This window comes from Saccopteryx bilineata, chromosome 2 (genome assembly GCF_036850765.1).
Source record: "Saccopteryx bilineata isolate mSacBil1 chromosome 2, mSacBil1_pri_phased_curated, whole genome shotgun sequence".
Lineage (NCBI taxonomy): Eukaryota > Metazoa > Chordata > Mammalia > Chiroptera > Emballonuridae > Saccopteryx > Saccopteryx bilineata.
Genome location: NC_089491.1, coordinates 21,210,337 through 21,228,120, shown reverse-complemented (window position 1 = coordinate 21,228,120; position 17,784 = coordinate 21,210,337). Strand labels below are relative to the sequence as shown.

The window sequence follows — 17,784 nt, the reverse complement described above, 5'->3', positions numbered from 1 at the left end:
GCTGTTCCCTGGCCAGGGAGAATCGGCCCCACCCAGGGTCCAAGGACTCCCTGGGGTGATTTGTCTGAAGGGTGCTTATCTCCCCTGGAAAAGCACACTCTCAGGGTCTAGCCGGGGCCCAGGACACTGTGGGCGCCCGAGGAATGTTTGTTGGGTGAACGAATGAATGACTGGAAGCAGACCGGAAGCATGGCCTCAGCTTGGGGTCGGGGAGTGCCCTCCTCTTCCAGGGCTCCAGGCTGGTGGCAGCTTGAACCTTGCCTGCCCTCCTCCTGCCCAGCCTTCCCCACACTTCAGCGGGCTGCATGGCAGTGTAACGGGAACAGGCAGAGAGCTGGCGCTAACAATTGGGACATCTCCGGTCCGCCAGGGCCCATTGTGGTCTCTTCCTGCCTCTGCCGCCCACTGACTCTGCAGCTCTTTGTGTTGCTGCCTTCCAGGCGGCCAGCATCCCGCCCACAGTGTGTCTTCCTGGCCTGCTCTGGTCTCAGGATGGCCTGGAAGTGTCTAGCTGATTCTTGGGCTCTCTATTCACCCTGGGGAGCCAGGTGCCCGGGCTTAGAAACTCAGCTGCTGAGGTCCCAGCCATTGGAATGCTTGCAGTGAGTCCGTTGACAGTTTCTGAGCACAGCCTCAGAGCCCACCTCAGTGCTGGCTGCCTGGGCCAGTGGCAGAAGGAAAAACATCTCACCTCTAGAGCACATGGCCTGGTGGAATGACAGAGAAGTAAACCGGTTTGGGGGCAGAAGGGTGACACAGTGGTCAGGACACAAGCTTAGGAGATAGGTAGTCCTGGGTTTAAACCTCAGCTCACACTTTCTGTATGCCTTGTGTATTTCCCCTCCCTGGGTCTCAGTCTCTGCATCTAGAAAATGGAGCTAAGCCATCCTGCAGGGTACAGAAGCCTTGGTGAATGGCAAGTTTGGGATCTCAGCCCAGGCTTGAGCGGACATTTGGAAAATGACAGTGAGATCACACTTGGGTGGGGAAGCCCCTCTGGCCCATGACTGGGGATCCCCTCTAAATGGACCCACACATTTATTGGTGGAAAGCAAGACCCACCCAAGAACCAAATGGCTCCTTGTTACATTTCAAAATGGCAAAAGTATTTGGAGTGTTGGATAGAAACCCAGATGTGCCTGACCCTTTCCCTTCGCATTCGCCCCACATGCACACTCCAGAGAGTCCAGAGCTCAATGTGATGCTTCAGGAGAGTTTTGGGGGGCTGAGGGGTCTTTCCTGGGTCAGCCACCTGGCAGCCTGCTTTTCCATGGCTGCAGCTCCCTCCTGGCACCCTTGGCTCCGGAGCTTGGCATCCTTTCATGAGGCTGAGCCACGCTGAGCACTGCCCCCATTCTGTCTTCTCCTCCGAGTGCTGCTGGGCAGCACGACAGCACGAGGCCATGATGTGGAGTAGCTTCAGGGAAGGTTGGGAGAGTGCAGGAGGGTGGGCGGGCCACAGCATAGAGAATTATTGTCAAGGCGGTCATCAGCCGGCCTCATTCCGTGTCTTAGGCTGCACTCCCCCAACCTCGGCCTCAGCTTGGGGTCTGGGAGTGCCCTCCTGTCTCCTGGCCTCCTGTCTCCCGAAGGCCCCCGCATCCTTGGCTTTCCCTTCCCTTCTGGATAGAGCTTCCTTTTCTCTCATTGCCAGCTTCAAAAACCCAAATCTCTGTTATTTTCTAACTTAGATCTTTTTGTTTCTCCCTTGGCACTAAAACCTGCTTTTGGAAAGTCAAGGAAATGTCCCAGTGTGTTTTCTTAAACAAAAGAAACCAGCTCTTTTGTCTCCACCCTCAGTAACGCAAATAACTGGCAGAAACTTTGAAATGACAGGGTCTTTAAATGTGACTGCCTTCTTAGTCAGGGCTCCCCTGCCAACCCACCTCTAGGTGGGGAGGAGTAGGATTCATTCTGAGTCCAAAGCAAATCCCACTCACTCCTGGGATATTTTTTATCTGGCCCTGGTTGGCACCCCTGGCCCAACGGGTGACATTGCCTAGGGAACTGCCCACGTGCTTGCTCTGAGGGAGCCTGGCCCTCAATCACACGGGGTCCTCACTCACTACTTTTCTTGGGAATCGGCTTGACCGATTCTAGCCGCCTTTACTTAACAACACATTTTCCATTCCTTTGACACTTTCTTTGATTCAGGTATGTGTGAAGGGGTATACTTTGCGCTCAGCACTGGGCCTAATTCCTTGAGGGGGCACAGGCATTTGAGAGGTGGGTGTGTAGTGGTCTGGAGCATGGGCTCTGGAGCCAGACTTCCCGGGTGGAAATCTTGGTTCTTCCCCTTACTACTCAGGGCTTGCTACTCAGGCCGTTTGTGCCTCAGTCTTCTCACATGAATTGTGGATGATAATAAGCCCTGCCTCATAGGGAGTGTTATGAGGTTTGAGCTCATATAGGGAAAGCGTTTGACACAGTGGTTGCTAACCACTGTGCTCGTAGCGCTGCTCTAAAGTTCTCTGATGCTTTAAGCATTTGCTATTATACGACGTACTGTATAGTTGCTTCCCTTAAAAATGACAGCCTGGCCTCACCTGTGGTGGCGCAGTGGATCAAGCATCGACCTGGAATGCTGAGGTCGCTGGTTCAAAACCCTGGGCTTGCCCGGTCAAGGCACATATGGGAGTTGATGTTTCCTGCTCCTCCCTCCCTTCTCTTTCTCTGTATCTCTCTTCTCTAAAATGAATAAATAAAAATAATTAAAATAAAAGAAAATGACAGCCTGCCCGCTGAGGTTTGTTGCCTGAAATATAGGAAGTGACTAACCATTCCTGACCTGTGCCCAGGCCAGTGCCCGGTGAGGAGCAGCCTGCAGGTCAGGGGAGGTGTCCGAGACGAGGGGCGGGGCTTCCTCTCCACACTGGCCGTCCCTTGAGCACAGCATGCGCTTCTCCATCTCCGTGCCTTTGCTCATGCTGTTCCCACCTCCTGGCCTGCCCTTGCTTCTCATCTTGAGTTCAAGCTCAGAAGGGTCCTCTACCAGGAAACCTTCCCCAATGGCTGGGGGTCATCTCTTGGCCCTATGCTCCTGGAAACACTCTGACCTAACCGTCTGCTGCCGCAGGGTGGGATTCCACCTTGGTTTCTCTACAGTATAAGGGGGGAGCAGTCCACAGCCCCTCTCAGCTGCCCTCCTGGGCGAAAGGGCTTGGGGAACGGTTGAATTTGGGATTCTAGACCAGGAGTGAGAGCACTAGGAAAGCACACTGAGGGGTTGGGCCTGAGCTGGGAGGCCGTCTCTGTGTTCCACCCCGCCCATTGCTGAGGACCCCTTTCATCACAGCCCTCGGGTCCTTGGTGGGAAATAAGGCCCACCTTGTGACTAGTGGCTCAGCTCATTGAATTTCTAAATGGTAAAAGCATTTAGAATGTTGAAAGGAAAAACCCAAATGCATGCTGCCTCTGTGCCCTTTGCTGCAGAGAGTATGGAGCGGAAGAGACCCTCTGGGATGGATGAGAGCTCCCTCCCTGCACCTGGCTGTTTGATGCCCAAAGAGCTCCTGACTGCCTCTCAGTCAGTGTGATCTCAGCATTCCTTGAGTCAGGCTGGCCCGCAGGCAAAGGCCTTACAGTTGTGCCTCAGCCTGGCTCGTTATTGAACGGCGTTTCCTCCAAAGATGTCCCTGTCTCCTGTGCCTGCTTCTTTCTCCTTTTCCAGGAGGTACCACACACAGCCCTCTGAGGGAGACGACCGGCTGTATTTGACCAAAGTGCTGGGACTCTGTAGCCAATTCTAATGCAAGTCTTATTTTTTATTCTCAAAGGTTCTTCAGAAGACCTGAAATTCTGTGTGCTGTATCTAGCTGAGGTGAGTCCCTTTCTCTGCATCTGAGGAGAGCTCTGTGACCTGGTGCTTGAAGGGAGATGTTGGGACGGGTTCCAGTCCAAGGTTCCGGTGCCACCTACATCCCACCTTGTGCAGTGGTCCTGGGCTGGTCCAGCCAGGCAGTGTCCTTCCTACAGAACAGGAAAACAGCGGTCCCTGCCCTTGGCCTTTGTGTAGAAGAGCAGAGGACACTGATCTCCTGCTCAGGACCTCCTGGTCCCCGGCACCATCAGGGGTTATGATGAGGGTGTGGCCTGACTGCTGTGCGCCACTCCGTTTATTTGGGAGCCCTGTCTCTGGGGCTTGGCCTGACTCCTGTACCTGCCTCTGTCTTCCTCTTTCCAGGAAGTACCACCCAGAACCCCTCCTAAGGTCTCGTCAGTGTCTAAAATGGCTTCAAGTAATTGTACCTTCACCTGAGCCAGATAATGCAGACTAGAAAACGCACCAAGTGTCTTTGTTTTGGGCTGGAATAATGCCTCTCAGTGTGATTGGCAGTCCTGCTTATCTCAGTCTGATCAGAAGCTCGGATGGGCAGTGTTATGCCTTCGCTGAGAAAAATTGGGTAAACAGCTTATTGCTTGATACAGTTTGGGAGATAAGATATCATCACACCAAGAGTTTAATCAGAGGTTCTTGGTGATGAAAAAACTGAGAGCTACTGAGCCATCAAATTCTTTTAGAGTCTCAGCGGATTTTCTATTCCCAACCTGTGTCTCGGCTAAGATAAGCAGGGGAGCTCTCTGTCTCAGGCAAGGATTCATTAGACCCATTTCTGTCCTCTGCTTCTGCTTAAGTCTGTCCCACCTGCCTGACCTGTGGGAGAGTCTGCACCGGCCACACCCTGTGGGTGGGGCATAGTCTACACTGCTGGCCAACAGGAGTACATCCTTTTGAGAAGGAATGTGTGTGTCATTTGTGATTGAAAATCATTCCTTTGGTTCCTGGCTACGATAAGAGGTGCAGGCCTTCGAGAGAGTCCCATCTAGTGAACAGACCTCTGGGGAGAAGATGATTAGATAAGTTAGCTTCGGGGGAAAATAGAGAGTTCCAAAGGGCAGTGCACATTGTTGGAGCTAAGCTGAGGACCCTGGCTGCCTAGACTGGCGACCCGAGGGCCCAGAAGGCACTGGCTACCCTCCCTTATGTTGGCACATCCCACCAGGCTCTGGGAGCAGCTGGCGGCAGCGCTTTAGAGCTGGCGGGTGTTCAGTCTGCGGAGCGCAGCAAGCAGCTTAGAAGCCGTGAGCCAGGCTGGGAAGATCCAGAGCATTTGCCCCTCTAGCCTCACCCCTCTGAATCCTATTGTCTGAAATGAAATGAAGCTCCAGGTTCTCTAATGCCAAGAGAGCTTCCTGCCAAGCTGGGTTTGTTTTTCCCAGAGAAAACATTTCTGCTCCTTTGTTTCCTGGGAGCTGTGACCTCCCAGCCTTTCAAGACTGATGAAGGGATATTGATCTGGGGCCTTCCATTTCGGTACAGTGCCAGGTGACCTGACCCCACAGACTGGGGGATTGAAGCACACAGGCAGCCAGAGCTGCTTTTCTGGAAATGGGCTGCTGTGTATGAGAAGCATGCCTGTAACAAAGGAAGACGAGATGCCTGCTCGCTCCGTAGCCTGGGAATGGCATGGCACGGTGGTTCTGCATCCCATCTTGAGAACCGCAAACTCACGTCCTAGTTGGAACTTCCAACAAGTAGTTTCTCTCCTTTGCCTAACAAGGCAGGGGGCAACCAGAGGAGAAACCAGGGCAGAAGAGTCAGGATTTGGAGAGGATTTTCCACTGCACCGAGACGGCCCCAACTGCCTGTGTGGCAGCTGCTCTGATTGTGCTCCAGCAGTAGGTCCTGGATGATGGGGTTTCCCTAAGCAGAGCTCGGCCCTGGGGTCTCTACCCCCTGGGCAAGTGTCCCTCAGCCCCTGCAAATCCATGGGACAGGTGCATCCCGCTACTGGCTTCAGAGTACCGGGGAAACTGGGTCAAAGTGCCCGCTGGCCAGGGCCCATTCTCTATGGAGAATCTGATACCAGCTCCATTAATTTTAGCTTGCACTTGGGGGTTAAGAAGACCTAGATCTGAATCTTTGTTCTGCCATTTCTGACCCTAGTGATCTGGGCAATCCCATACTCTCTGAAACAAGACGGATGAGGCCTGCTTTACAAGGTTGTTGTAGTGATTAAATGAGACTCAATAGATACTGTGTCCAAGACACTTAGCTCGGAGCCAGGCACGCAATGAGCGCTCAATAAGTGATGGCTGTTATTTTGTCAGCTTCATAACAGGGGCGAGCCTTTCATATTCATTTTCTCTCCATTAGAGACAGTCGCCAATGAGGTATTGATCTTTTAAAAAAGAAAGCTAAGAGGAAGAATAGCTCATGTTCTTTGTAATGTTCATATGCAGTTATATAAATGAGGCAAGATGACCTCTCAGGAGGAGACAGCAGACAGACTTTGAGTGTCTCCTCTCCTGAGACCTCCTGGAGCCACCCGCTTAGCCTCTCTGAGCCTCTTCTCTCGTCTGGGAAACGGTGGCAGCTGTGCCTTTCCTCCCTCCCTGGGTGTGGGGTCACTGGAAAAACTGAACTAGAGGAAAGAGCATTTATCAAAACAAGTGAACAGATGCGATTCACAGAAGAGATTTTAGTTTTTACAAAGATAGTGTCAACTTAGGAGTAAGGAGGTGAGGCAAGATGGGGGTTTTAAAGAGGCCAGGAGAAGCTGGGTTTCTGGCTGGATTTGGGAATGCTCATGTTTGAATGGAGAGGTCTGTGCTTAGCTAACCGCCCCGCAGACAGGAGGCCCTGTCTCTGAATGAGTAGTGTCAGAATGCCATCAGAGTGCCTTACACCCTGGATCCTGGACCCTGGCACTGAGGGCAGGGTGTGCATCAGCTTGCAACCGAAAGGTTGGGTCACACAGTGGATTAAGACTGACGATTGTCTGAATTTAGACAGATTCAGGCAGGTGGGAACTGAGCCTCCCTGGAGGGAGCTGGCTCCGTGCTCTCTCCCGGCCAGGCCAGGCCAGCCTCAAAGCCCCAGGCAGCACCTCAGCGGGAGCCTTGGGAGCATGGGCTTCCTAATAATGAGTGCCTACCTAAGGCAGCTAGCCACCGGGCCAGGCCTGGGGGTAGGTCCATAGGATTAGAAGCCTTTCTTGAGATCATGGATGGGAAAGTTCTTCTTAAAATGGATAATTAGATAAAAGGAATTATTATTATGGCAGAATTCCTGCCTCAGAACTGAAAGAGAGGAGGATTCGGAACTCAGGGAGGTTAAAGGATTCATTCACTGAAATCCAAACATCAAAGTAGAGGCGGAACCTGGGAGGCCAAGGCCAGCCTAGGCCAGCCTTGTGGAGTGATGGCCTTTTCCAAGCTGGAAGAGGCCACAGTCGCTGCCTCCTCTCTCCCCTCGCAGGGGGAACACCTGAAACTCGGAGCAGCGGGCCCGCTGGTTGTCTCCTGCCCCACCTGACTTCTCTCTGGGGAATCTTGGGGTCTTTTGATGGGTGTGTCCTACCGTGTCATGGGCTGGGGGTTCTGGGAAGTGGAGGGGACCTGTCGTTAGGTGATAGGACTGTCTCACCCATCCACCAGTTCCCAGAAGCCCAGGGGCAGGGCTTTCTTCCTCTCTTCTCTAATGCTTTTAGGAAGATCACCTTCTGAGCACTTTTGGGCAGGAGAGGAACGGCTGTACCCAGGGAACACTTTATATGAAAGGTGTCCTTGCCCTGAAGAGTGACATCCCTGAGCGTTGCATTGGAGGGCAGGGTAGAAAATGTTTCCAAATGCTGTTAGATGATGCCGATAACCACCCAGCTCAGAGCCTCTGTGTTTGCTGTTCCTTCTGCTTAGAACAGTTTCTCCCAAGCACTTCTGTTTTGGCTCCTTATTGTTTAAGCCTTGCTTGAGTGCTGCTACTAGGCTCAAGTAGGACCTCTCCCTTTGTGGCCTTTTCACAATTTGTAATGATATTATTTAATTGGTTGTTGGTTTATTGCCTGCCCCCAACCTGAGGGCCTGAGCTCTGTCTCTCTTATTTTTCCTAGGGCCTAGTATGACCCTTGACATATAACAGGGGTTCAATGAAGTACTGAATAACAACAGCAATAGCTGCTGTTTGTTGAGGCCTGAGATAGCCCTTATCACTTGCGTCTTAACAGCTCTGAGACTTGAACAATAGCATTATCATTCCCATTTTATTGACTTTCCTGAGGTCATCAGCTAGGAAGTGGCAAAGCTGGGATTCAAACCAGGCCCATCCAACTGCAAGACGAGGAAGGACTGCGCACAAACCCTCTCGTCTCTATTTCAAGCCATCCAGCTCGTGCTCCTAGCACCCTGGCTGAGTTCATCTAATCACAGCCATGTGAGCTTTAATCAGATTCCAGCAGAGTAGAAAGAGCTCCTAAGCCCCTGATCAGAGCGTGCTGTAGCGATGATAGCACCGGGCATGCTGTACCCGCCTCCCCGCCCCAGCACATCTGACTGCTTCGGAGCTCGCTTCCTGGGTCCTGGCAGCCCCCTGGTGCTCGGGCCAAGCTGGCCTGGCTTTGACCTCATCCCAGAAGTCCCTCCAGGGAGTCAGAGCTTACTGAGGCATTACTTCCCAAGCACTGTGCTTGGTACAGATGGAAAAGGCCTTCCAAGAAGGAGTGTCTAGTCTAACGGGGAGACAAGACTGCAGCACTTAACAAGGTTAAATAGCAAAGTGAGATGGAAATGATAGAGCAGTGCCAGAGACTGTCGTTGCGCTCAATGGAGCTGAACAGCCGCGGATCAGACCCAGCTCGTGTGCCAGGCAGTAGTGGGGCTGTAGAAGGCCACATGCCTTCTGGTGGTATGCCTATCCACCCACCATCTAACCTTGGCCTGGGGATCAGGTGATGTGCCCTGGGTGTGGGAGGGGGTCATGGGAGCTGGGGAAGGGGGAATCCGGGTCCACAGACACCAGACGGGCAGAGACCTTGCCCTCTGTGTTCCCCATGTGCTCTCCCATCTGCTGCGTTGTGCTGCCTGTCCCCGGGAGTGACCTCACCAGTTCTGTTCTGTGGCTCTCCACAGGCCTCCACTGTGTTGGGAACCATCGCTCCCCTCCCTCCCCCCAGCCTGTGGGCACAAGGCTCGCCAGCTGGCCCCTGAACCAGCTTCCCAGCTCCTCTGGCTGCCTCAATGTCACCGGGGATTAGTGTGCATTTGTGGCTTTTAGTGGGCACTCCCCTCCCTGCTGCAGCCTCGCCCTCTGGAGCTGAGGGATGGGCTCGGGCCTGGAAGCCCCCAGAACCAGGGAGCAGCCCTGACCGTTCCTTTCTCTGTTTTCCCTGACGTCAGAAAGCAGAGTGCTTATTCACTTTGGAAGCGCACTCGCAGGAGCAGAAGAAGAGAGTGTGCTGGTGCCTGTCAGAGAACATCGCGAAGCAGCAACAGCTGGCAGCCTCGCCCCCCCAGAGCAAGGTAAGGGCCTCGTCAGTGGCTGTAGCCCCGGCTGCCTGGCTTCCCCTCAGCGGCCTGGACCCTTGAGCCTCTGAATTGAGCTTGGGACCAGTCGGAGCTCAGGACTTGGATCTGGACAATGAGCTCTTGGCAAGGAGGCTTGTGCTCGAATGTCTCTACCCTTGGCATGTCACTGGGCCTACTGAGTGGGTTTCACATTGCTCAGGTAGTGCGACAGAGCCAATTTGAGCATGACCCATCCGTTCTCAGATCTGCTCTTAGGTTTGTCCCTGACAAGGGCTAATTTGGGCTGGCCTCCCTGCTGCTGCTGGGCCTGTGGTCCCCCTCTGCCATTGGGAAGACTGTGCCAGATCGGCACACTGGTGTTTAACACTGGCCCAAAGCAGACATAATTGGGAAGGGCTGTTTGCAGCAGAAGCTGTTCTAGTTCGATGCAGGTCACAGCCCACTGGAACCAAGCGCAGTTTGCTGGGGACTGGGGGACAGCCGGCTGGAGTATCAGGGAAGATTAGAGCCTGCCATCTGAGGCTAATCTGGAATATGCTTTTTCAGCTGTGGAGGGGATGGGGTGGGAGCTGGACCTTTGTCACCTGGACGCCAGCCACAAGGCACAGTTGTATTTCCCCATGTGTGAGTCGCTCAGGTCCCTTCTCTTGCTAAAAGTGTTGCCATTTTGGGATTTGGGCTGTTTGGCTGCAGAAGGAGCCAAGGTGGTTGGTCTGCTGAACTTGGGGAGAAGAGGGTTGATGACAGTGAGTAGCAGTCTAAGAACCGGCTGGCCTGTTTCTTCTTCCTGATGTGCGTGAGCCCACTGTGCTATGGGCAGCGGGCGTATGGCGGGGGCAGCGGTGTCCGCTGAGAGCAGTGGGTGGGGAAGAGTGGTGGGCAGTGTGCGCAGCAGTCTGCGGCCATTCCCGAAGGGAACAAGCATCTGAGAATTACAGAATCTCAGACTTGACAGTTATCTTGTTTCACACCAGCCGGTGGCAATATAACTTTGTTGCGGGAGGACTGTGAGAAGAGCGTGGACTCTGCTGCTGACTGGTAGTGTGACCTTGGGCAAGTCATTATACTAACCTGGAGCTGTGCTATCCTCATCTGGGGACAATAGTTCCTCCTTCAAAGGGTTGTTGTAAGAATTAAATGGGATAGTGCATATACAGTTCATAGGACAGTGCTTGGTATACAGTAGGCGCTCAATAGCTGTGGGCGGTACACTGCCCCCACCTCCGTCAAGGCTGCTTTGTTGCTACGCGGGCTGGTTCCCACTGTCAGTTTCTCCTACTGAAAAAAGACCCGTGGAGGCTGGAGGCTGTCTTGAACTCTCGCTCTCAGGCTGGTTACAGTCAGAAGCCAGGCCACGCCCTGTTCACAGGGGCGTCCCCTGGGTGTCTCATGGCTGAACTCGTGTCCTCCAGCTTTTTTGTGTCTTGGGCTTAGCTCCTTCCAGTTTGAAAGAAAGAGTTTTTTTCTGGCCCAGCTCCAGAGTTCTTGGGCTTGAAGTGTGTTGGAGCAGCCTTCTCAGTGCTTTGGGGAATCTCGCCATCGTTGGTCGAGTAAAGGTAGGCTGGGTTTCTGAGACAGGCTCTGGTCCCTGCAGGGCTGCGGGCTGGGCTGACGGAAACTGGAGGGCCCCAGGGTTTGGGGCCTGGCTTCCAGGCCACACCAAGATTTATGGGCATCCTGGGCAGGCAACAGTTGGATGCCTCTTCAAATTAAAACTTTTTTAAATGTGTGTTTAATGGAGAAGTTGCATTTTGGGCAGGAGAAAGGTAAAGAAGGAGAGCCTAATCACTGGGATTGTCTCAGAATTGCCTCCTACCCTGAGCCCTGGGTCTGGCCCTGGACTTGCACACCCCCACCTGGCCCACCCTCCTCAGAAGGCAGTCAATGTAGTCGACTTTTTTTTTTTTTAATTTTTTATTTATTCATTTTAGAAAGGAGAGGGAGAGAGAGAAAGAGAGAGAGAGAGAGAGAGGAGAGACAGAGAGAGGGAGGAGCTGGAAACATCAACTCCCATATGTGCCTTGACCAGGCAAGCCCAGGGTTTCGAACCGGCGACCTCAGCATTTCCAGGTCGACGCTTTATCCACTGCGCCACCACAGGTCAGGCCAATGTAGTCGACTTTTATTTGGCAGGCTCCTGGGGGGCTTGCTGCCCATCTTTACCCATTCTTAGACACACTTAGGGAGTCTTAGCAACTTGTTCTTCTGATCACTCACAGAATGCTCCCTGGAAAAAGTTTGGTACATGTGATTTTCTCCAGCCCTATAGAGTTGCAGGAGTGCGTGAGCAATCTTAGGGACTCAGCCAGTGGCTGTCCAGCCAGCCACAGGCTTTCCACCTGCGCTCGGCTCCGTCAGGTCCTGGCAGCCTCAGAGGCGGCTGCGCACCTCCTGGCCGAGGGCGGGGTCACGCCTCTCCACTCGGGGTGCTGTCCTCCCGGGGAGAGAACAGGGAAGGCCAAGCAGAGCTCAGACACCGGCGCCTTGCTTTTTATGCGAAGAGTCCTGCTTGACCAACTCGTCCTGACCGAGTGGCATGCCTTTTTTAAACGCCTTTTCTTTGTTCTTTCTGGAGTGTTCTGCCTTCTGCTACACAATGGAAACTGTGCCCAAGCCACTCCCCGTGCCCTGCCCCTTCACTCAAATGCTTCTCTGGGGCAACCCCCAAATTCCTATGCTACCCCCTTTCAACCCTTTTCCTTTCAGCAGTGTTTGCCGACACCTTTGAATGGGGATTCTTCAAACATTTCAAAGAATGCAAAATTTTTCCCAAATTTACAAAACATAATAAATGTTATATGCCTTGGACGTGAAATGCGTGTTGGAAAGACGGAGGGAATTGGAACAAGATGAATTCAAAGGCTAGAGAGGCTGGTGTGCCCCTACCTGCTGTGTGCCTTTGGCAGCCTGCTTCCCGCTGCGGCCTCAGTGGTTCTATCTGTGCATTGGTCTGGCGGCTCTTTGCAGCTCTTCGAGCTTTGCAATTATCACGAAAGCTGCGGACCTGGGGCCACCCCGTCCCAGTTAGGGAACTAGGCCCTGAAGATACCTGCATAACTCGACTGCCCGTGAAATCTGTCTCAGGGGCCAGGTCTGTGTCTCTCTTGGGGGTGGGAAGGGGCAGGTACAGGCTTTCTGTGCTGTGTTTGAGGTGACTGTGGCCTGTGGGTTGCAGGGTAGGGGTCCCGGCTGTGGCAGGGTGGACACCACGAGGCAGGCAGCAGGTAGGCAGCGTCCCTGCTCTGAGGATCTATGTCTTGCTCGCTCTTAGCTGACCACGGTAGGTAGGAGGTGCTCGGGGCGGGCCTGTGTGCCCTCCAGCTGTTCTCCCAGCCTCTGTCTTCTGCTCACTAGTCCCTTCTTCCTCATTATCTGTCCCCTCTCTTGCTTCATTATCTATCTCTGGTGGGAACCTACCTTTCTTCTTCTGCCTAGTATAACTTTTATTAAACTTTGTGCGCAGGGCATGCTGCGATGGATCTCATCTAGAATAACTCACAGGTGGTCCTACCTGTGGTCACTGAGGTTCGAAGCTAGTAGGGACAGACAGATACATAATACTTTGATTATTCAATCAAATATACATAATAAATGCCTGCTCTGTGCCAGACACAAGTTTAGGTCCTTTGAGGTCACAGAGGTGAATGAGACCTGATTCCTGTCCTTATGGAATTTTCTTTTAATTAGACAGACGCAACAAGGGCACCAGAGTGGCGATGCAAGCATTAAAGGCCATGTCTAATGGTCCTAAGAGCAGTCCAGTGGGGTCACGGCTATGCATTTGTCTCCCCTCAGTGAACCTCCACTGAGCCCTACCACATGCACAGCATTGGGCAGGGGCAGTGGGAAGCTCTGGGGAGAGTAGGCTTTTGACCTACAGTCATCAGGGATGAGAAGGGGGTGCAGTACAGTATGTACCGCCCTGTTCTCAGGGCATGCCCTGGGCTTGGTGGTGGCAATGCATGGATGAATCTGTCACACTTTTTCCTTGGGAGGTCACAGTCCAATGGTCGAGACAGATGTGCCTACAGATCATTCAAAAATAACATAGCAAGTGATATAGGAGATAGAAACTCTTTCCACTCTCTGACCTCAAGCAAGGCACTGAGCCACTCTGAGCCTCAGTTTTTTCATCAGTAAAGTACATGGATTAATAGGGTTCTTGTGAGGATATAACTCATGTCATGCGCTTAGCAAAGCGACACACAAGAAGAACTCTGAATCATTATTATTATTAAAGTTATGTCTGTAACTTTCATCTAGTGGCCTTGTTTATTGATGCTGAATTGCTGCTGCTCTGAACACAAGTGACAGCTGACCCATGTCACTTCCTGTACCAGCTGCTGTATCCCAGGGCCCAGGCAGGGAAACTGAGGCCTTCTGAATCTGCTCTGGCTGTTAGATTTCTCTCAGATGTGATGCCGAGGTACATGCCACCTTGTCATCTCCAATGGGCAGCTAGATGGGGCCCTGGAGATGGCAGGACCTGTCTGAATGCCTTAGACAGAAAGGAGCAGGGGCAGGTCCTGGAGTCAGCGGCCCTGGGCTGAGTAGACAGCAAGCTAATTCCAGTTCTGTCTGGTTCCACAGAAACTCCACCCTTACGGCTCTCTCCAGCAGGAGATGGGGCCGGCCAACTCAACCAATGCTACCCAGGATAGAAGCTTTACCTCATCAGGACAGACTCTGATTGGCTGAGCAAACCCAAGGGCAGGACTCTGCTTCTGGCAACTTAACCCTTTCTTGGGCATCCCTACCACACAGTAACCTCACCTCAACTGGACCCAAAACTGAGGACCAAGATGGTGGGCCTAGGGTCATCTGAAGGGAGCGGCCCCACAGGTGTGTGTGGACTGGCATCAGAAGGACTACAGTGACATGAGAGGCCATGTGGGCACGTGCAGACTGGCATCAGAAAGCCCCAAATGGAGAAGATTCAGAAACTTATTTACTACAAGGAAGAAGGCGCTGAAATAGCATCTGGGCTTCTGGTGGGTCCAGCGCCTGCGTAGGGGCAGCAGGAGAGTCTGGGAGAGGCCAGCTAGTGGAGAACAGTGCCATGAGCCTCCACTGCCGGAGGACACCTTCACCCATTCACTCATCTGGACTCATTCATCCATTCCTTCATTCAGTAGATATTTGTGCCAGGCTCTGTGCTAGGAGCTGGGGATGCTATGGAGAATGAGATGGACACGGTCTCTGCTCTTATCGAGATTTCAGTCCTAGTAGGAGAGTCGCATTAAATGAATAAACATCAACACACAGACACATACACACACACCCATGTGATTCAAACTGTGATAATCCATGAAGGAAAAGAGCAGATTTATTTAAGAAAGAATATTACTGTATTTAGGTTGCTGTGTGTGTGTGTGTGTGTGTGTGTGTGTGTGCGCGCGCGCGCGCGCGCGTGCGCGCCCACAGTGTGGTGGGGGAGATCACAACTTTTAAGCTGGGACCTGCAGGCCAGAAAGGACTTGGCCAGTCAAGGACTTTGGGAAGAGTGTGCCAGGCCTTAGGGAACAGCCCACGGAGAGTCCCTGCGATGGGAAGCGAGGCGTTCTGGAGGAACGGGGCCAGGAGCCTAGCGAGGAGGCAGATAAGGCAGGTGGGGGCCAGACTGCACAGGGCTGTAGTGGTGAATGTTTCATTGACATCATTCTAGATACAATGGGAAGCCAGCGAAGGCTTTTGAGAAAGGGAGTCACAGAGTTTCAGGCACATTTCTAGAAGATCAGTCTCAGGAGGGGCCCAAGTGGCTGTGAGATCTGTTAAGGGGTCCCTTTACTCCTCCAGGTGAGGGGCAGTGGTGGCCTGTCCTGGATGGTGGCGGGGGAGGCAGGGATGTGAATGTCCAGATGCTGGGCTGTGGGAGAGGCTCTGGAATGAGGAGAGAGACTTTCCTGCTTCTCCACCCCTCCCCCACCCTCTCCTGGGCCTTACTCTCTCAGTGGATGCAAGTGAGGATTGGGCCCTTCCTCCCAGAGCCCCCTCCTGGCCAGGCCTAGGCGGAAACCAGTGCAGAGTTCTGGGAGTTGGGAGCAGTGGGTGCTTCTTCAGGCCACGGTGGGAAGTTCACAGCCCCCAGCCTCGGTGGCGGCTGCCTATGCTGTCCATCCTACTCTGGATGGTCTGATCGGAGGCTGGAAGACAGCACTCTGGAAGCTGATTTGGTTTGCTTTCTGCAGAGCTCCTACAGTCAGGGACCAGGGCCAGGGCACTCTAGAGGAGACCATCCTGCCCTAAGCCAAAGACCTACCAGAGGACAGTGATTAGAGCTCAGCCTGGTCCCTGCCTGCTGCACCCTCCCGGGAGCCCAGGGCCAGGCAGCTCTCACACCCTTTCCTAACTGCTGAGACAGGGAGCGAGCAGAGCCCAAGGCAAGAGGTGTGAGTGGCATAATTTATGCATGAGGGGCGTGTGTAGGAGTAGGGCCATTTGCATGGGAAGTGGGGGTCAGAGAGGCTAGAGAGGTAGCTCAGACCAGGGAAGCTCCAAACCCTGGATACAGCATTGTCCTGTAAGACCTCCTATATGTCTTTAGAGAGGGGTCTTGTGCCCTGGTGAGTTTGCTCCACTGCTGTGGCCACGTGAACCCCAAGAAGGATGGCCCAGAAGAGAGTTCTCCCCTTACCTCCCACTTACCCTCCTTCCACTCTAGGAAAGATCAGGCATGTGGCATCAGCGGTCTAACGGGATGGACTGCATCTGCCCATGACCAGGCCAGCTCCCTCAGCCAGCAGGGGAACAGCCTCGGTCCGCAGTGGGACAAGTGACCCACAGCGCGTGTCAGCCAGGGCTCACCCTCAGGGTTAGTTCGGCTGAGCAGCGAGCAGCTGCGCTGGTCTGCACAGACAGCACTGTGGCTGTGCTTTGATTTCATTTGATTCCCTTACAAATGACATTAGGGGGAATGTGGGGCACAGGAGGATCGCCTGTCTGGGAAGACAGCAAGCTTGTCTCTCCAGGACCTGACCTACCTGGCGACCAGACAGGTGCAGAGGACTGGAACTCTGGGCACAGGGACATGGAGAATCTGGGTGCAGCACCCAGCGCTGGGGACAGAGCTTTCTGTCCAGCTTGATCCAGCAAGCTGCTGAACTGGGTCCTCAGTCCCACTGCCTGTTAGGGAAGCAGACACGGGCTCCTGGAGGACCCTGTCTTCCCAGTGACTGTGGCGAGCCAAGTGCCATTACTGCTCTGCTTCTCAAATCGATGACACAATTAATTTGGCTCCATGGGCTTCAGAAGATGAAATCTGACCGGTGGCCCCTGCTCTTCAGCAACCCCATCCATCCCAGCCGTGCAGGAAGCTGAACAAGCTATCAAAATTGCATTTGAGAGTCATAATCACGGGAAACACAGCCGCGCCCCTCCCTCCACATAAATCACCCTAAGAGGCACACACAATGGTCTCTTTCCTGATGGCCAATTGTCTTGGTTTGCTGTCTCGGGGGCTAGGCGCTGGGAGGATGGGAGCACAAGCACTTACTGTTGAAAAGGCCATCTGTATGATTTGAATACAAAGTGATCCTTTTAGTTGTCCGTACACCTTCTGATCCTAGCCTCATGTTTTTTTGTGTCTCAGGCCCCGCCTCTTTTGAAACTCTTGGTCTCTCCTGTCTGTAGTCAAGCCCAGGGCTCTGCTGGCCTTGGGGCTTTTGGCCCTTGGGGATTTTGGACCTGTTGGGAATAATGATGACATTTATTTATGTAATTCTAGTATTTTTTATTCTTTATTTAAATTTTTTTTTTCATAAATTCTGCCACGAAAGTCCTCATTTCTCATACATGTTACCAAGAGGGTTTTGTAAAGTGAAGGGGCAGTTGCACAAGGTGAGAGGTTCCCCCACTGTGAGAGCATGGGCTTCAGAGATGGCGACTGGGGCCCCCAGGCTTCCCAGCAGCCTGGTTTTATGGGTGAAAGGAACTAGGGCTCAGAGAAGTTAAGTAATTTATCCAAGGTCACACAGCTGGTAAGTGGTCAAGCTAGATCTCAAGCCAAAGCCTTTGAACCTAATCCATTGCTCTTTCCAATGCAAATATTTGCTTGTTAGGGATGAAAGTGAGAGAAGTCAGTCATGTCCTTCGGGAAGAGGCAAGAGGAGGCTCTCCCGCATGTCAAAGTTGTGGCCCTTTAAGCTCCAGAGCGGGCGCTTTAGGACAGATAAGTGCCATGCAGTGTCCTCCACACAGTGGAAAACGAACTTCCAGAGTGCACATCCCTGAGGGGTGGCCCAGGCTGAAAGGATCGACAGGTTCACACAAGAAGTAAAAAGTTTCTTATCTAAGACAAGCTGGAGTGCCTAAGACAAGACTGGGGTTGGGTGGGAGGTTGGCACTGGGATGGTCAGGTTGCTCCCTCTGCCTTTGAGTCTGGCATTCAAGGGAATTGCGAGACAGCCTTGGGGTACCCGGCAGCAATGGGACTTTGGCCAAAGGCAGAAAGGGATGGCGTCAGGTTCAGGCCGGCTGCCCTGA

The 17,784-nt window shown here is 53.1% G+C and overlaps 1 protein-coding gene across 5 annotated transcripts in view; it reads left to right on the top strand.

Moving 5' to 3' along the window:
- RGS3 (regulator of G protein signaling 3) overlaps window positions 1-17,784 on the top strand; it is a 121,630-nt gene that overhangs the window by 53,382 nt on the left and 50,464 nt on the right. For 3 of the 5 annotated variants that reach the window (XM_066256440.1, XM_066256441.1, XM_066256442.1), the window contains 2 exons: window positions 3,777-3,820; window positions 9,175-9,297. In XM_066256440.1, the coding sequence (XP_066112537.1) occupies window positions 3,777-3,820; window positions 9,175-9,297 (167 nt within the window). Of the gene's footprint in view, window positions 1-3,776; window positions 3,821-9,174; window positions 9,298-13,893; window positions 16,999-17,784 lie in introns of those variants that run through there. The other 2 variants (XM_066256443.1, XM_066256448.1) reach the window with 2 other exon arrangements.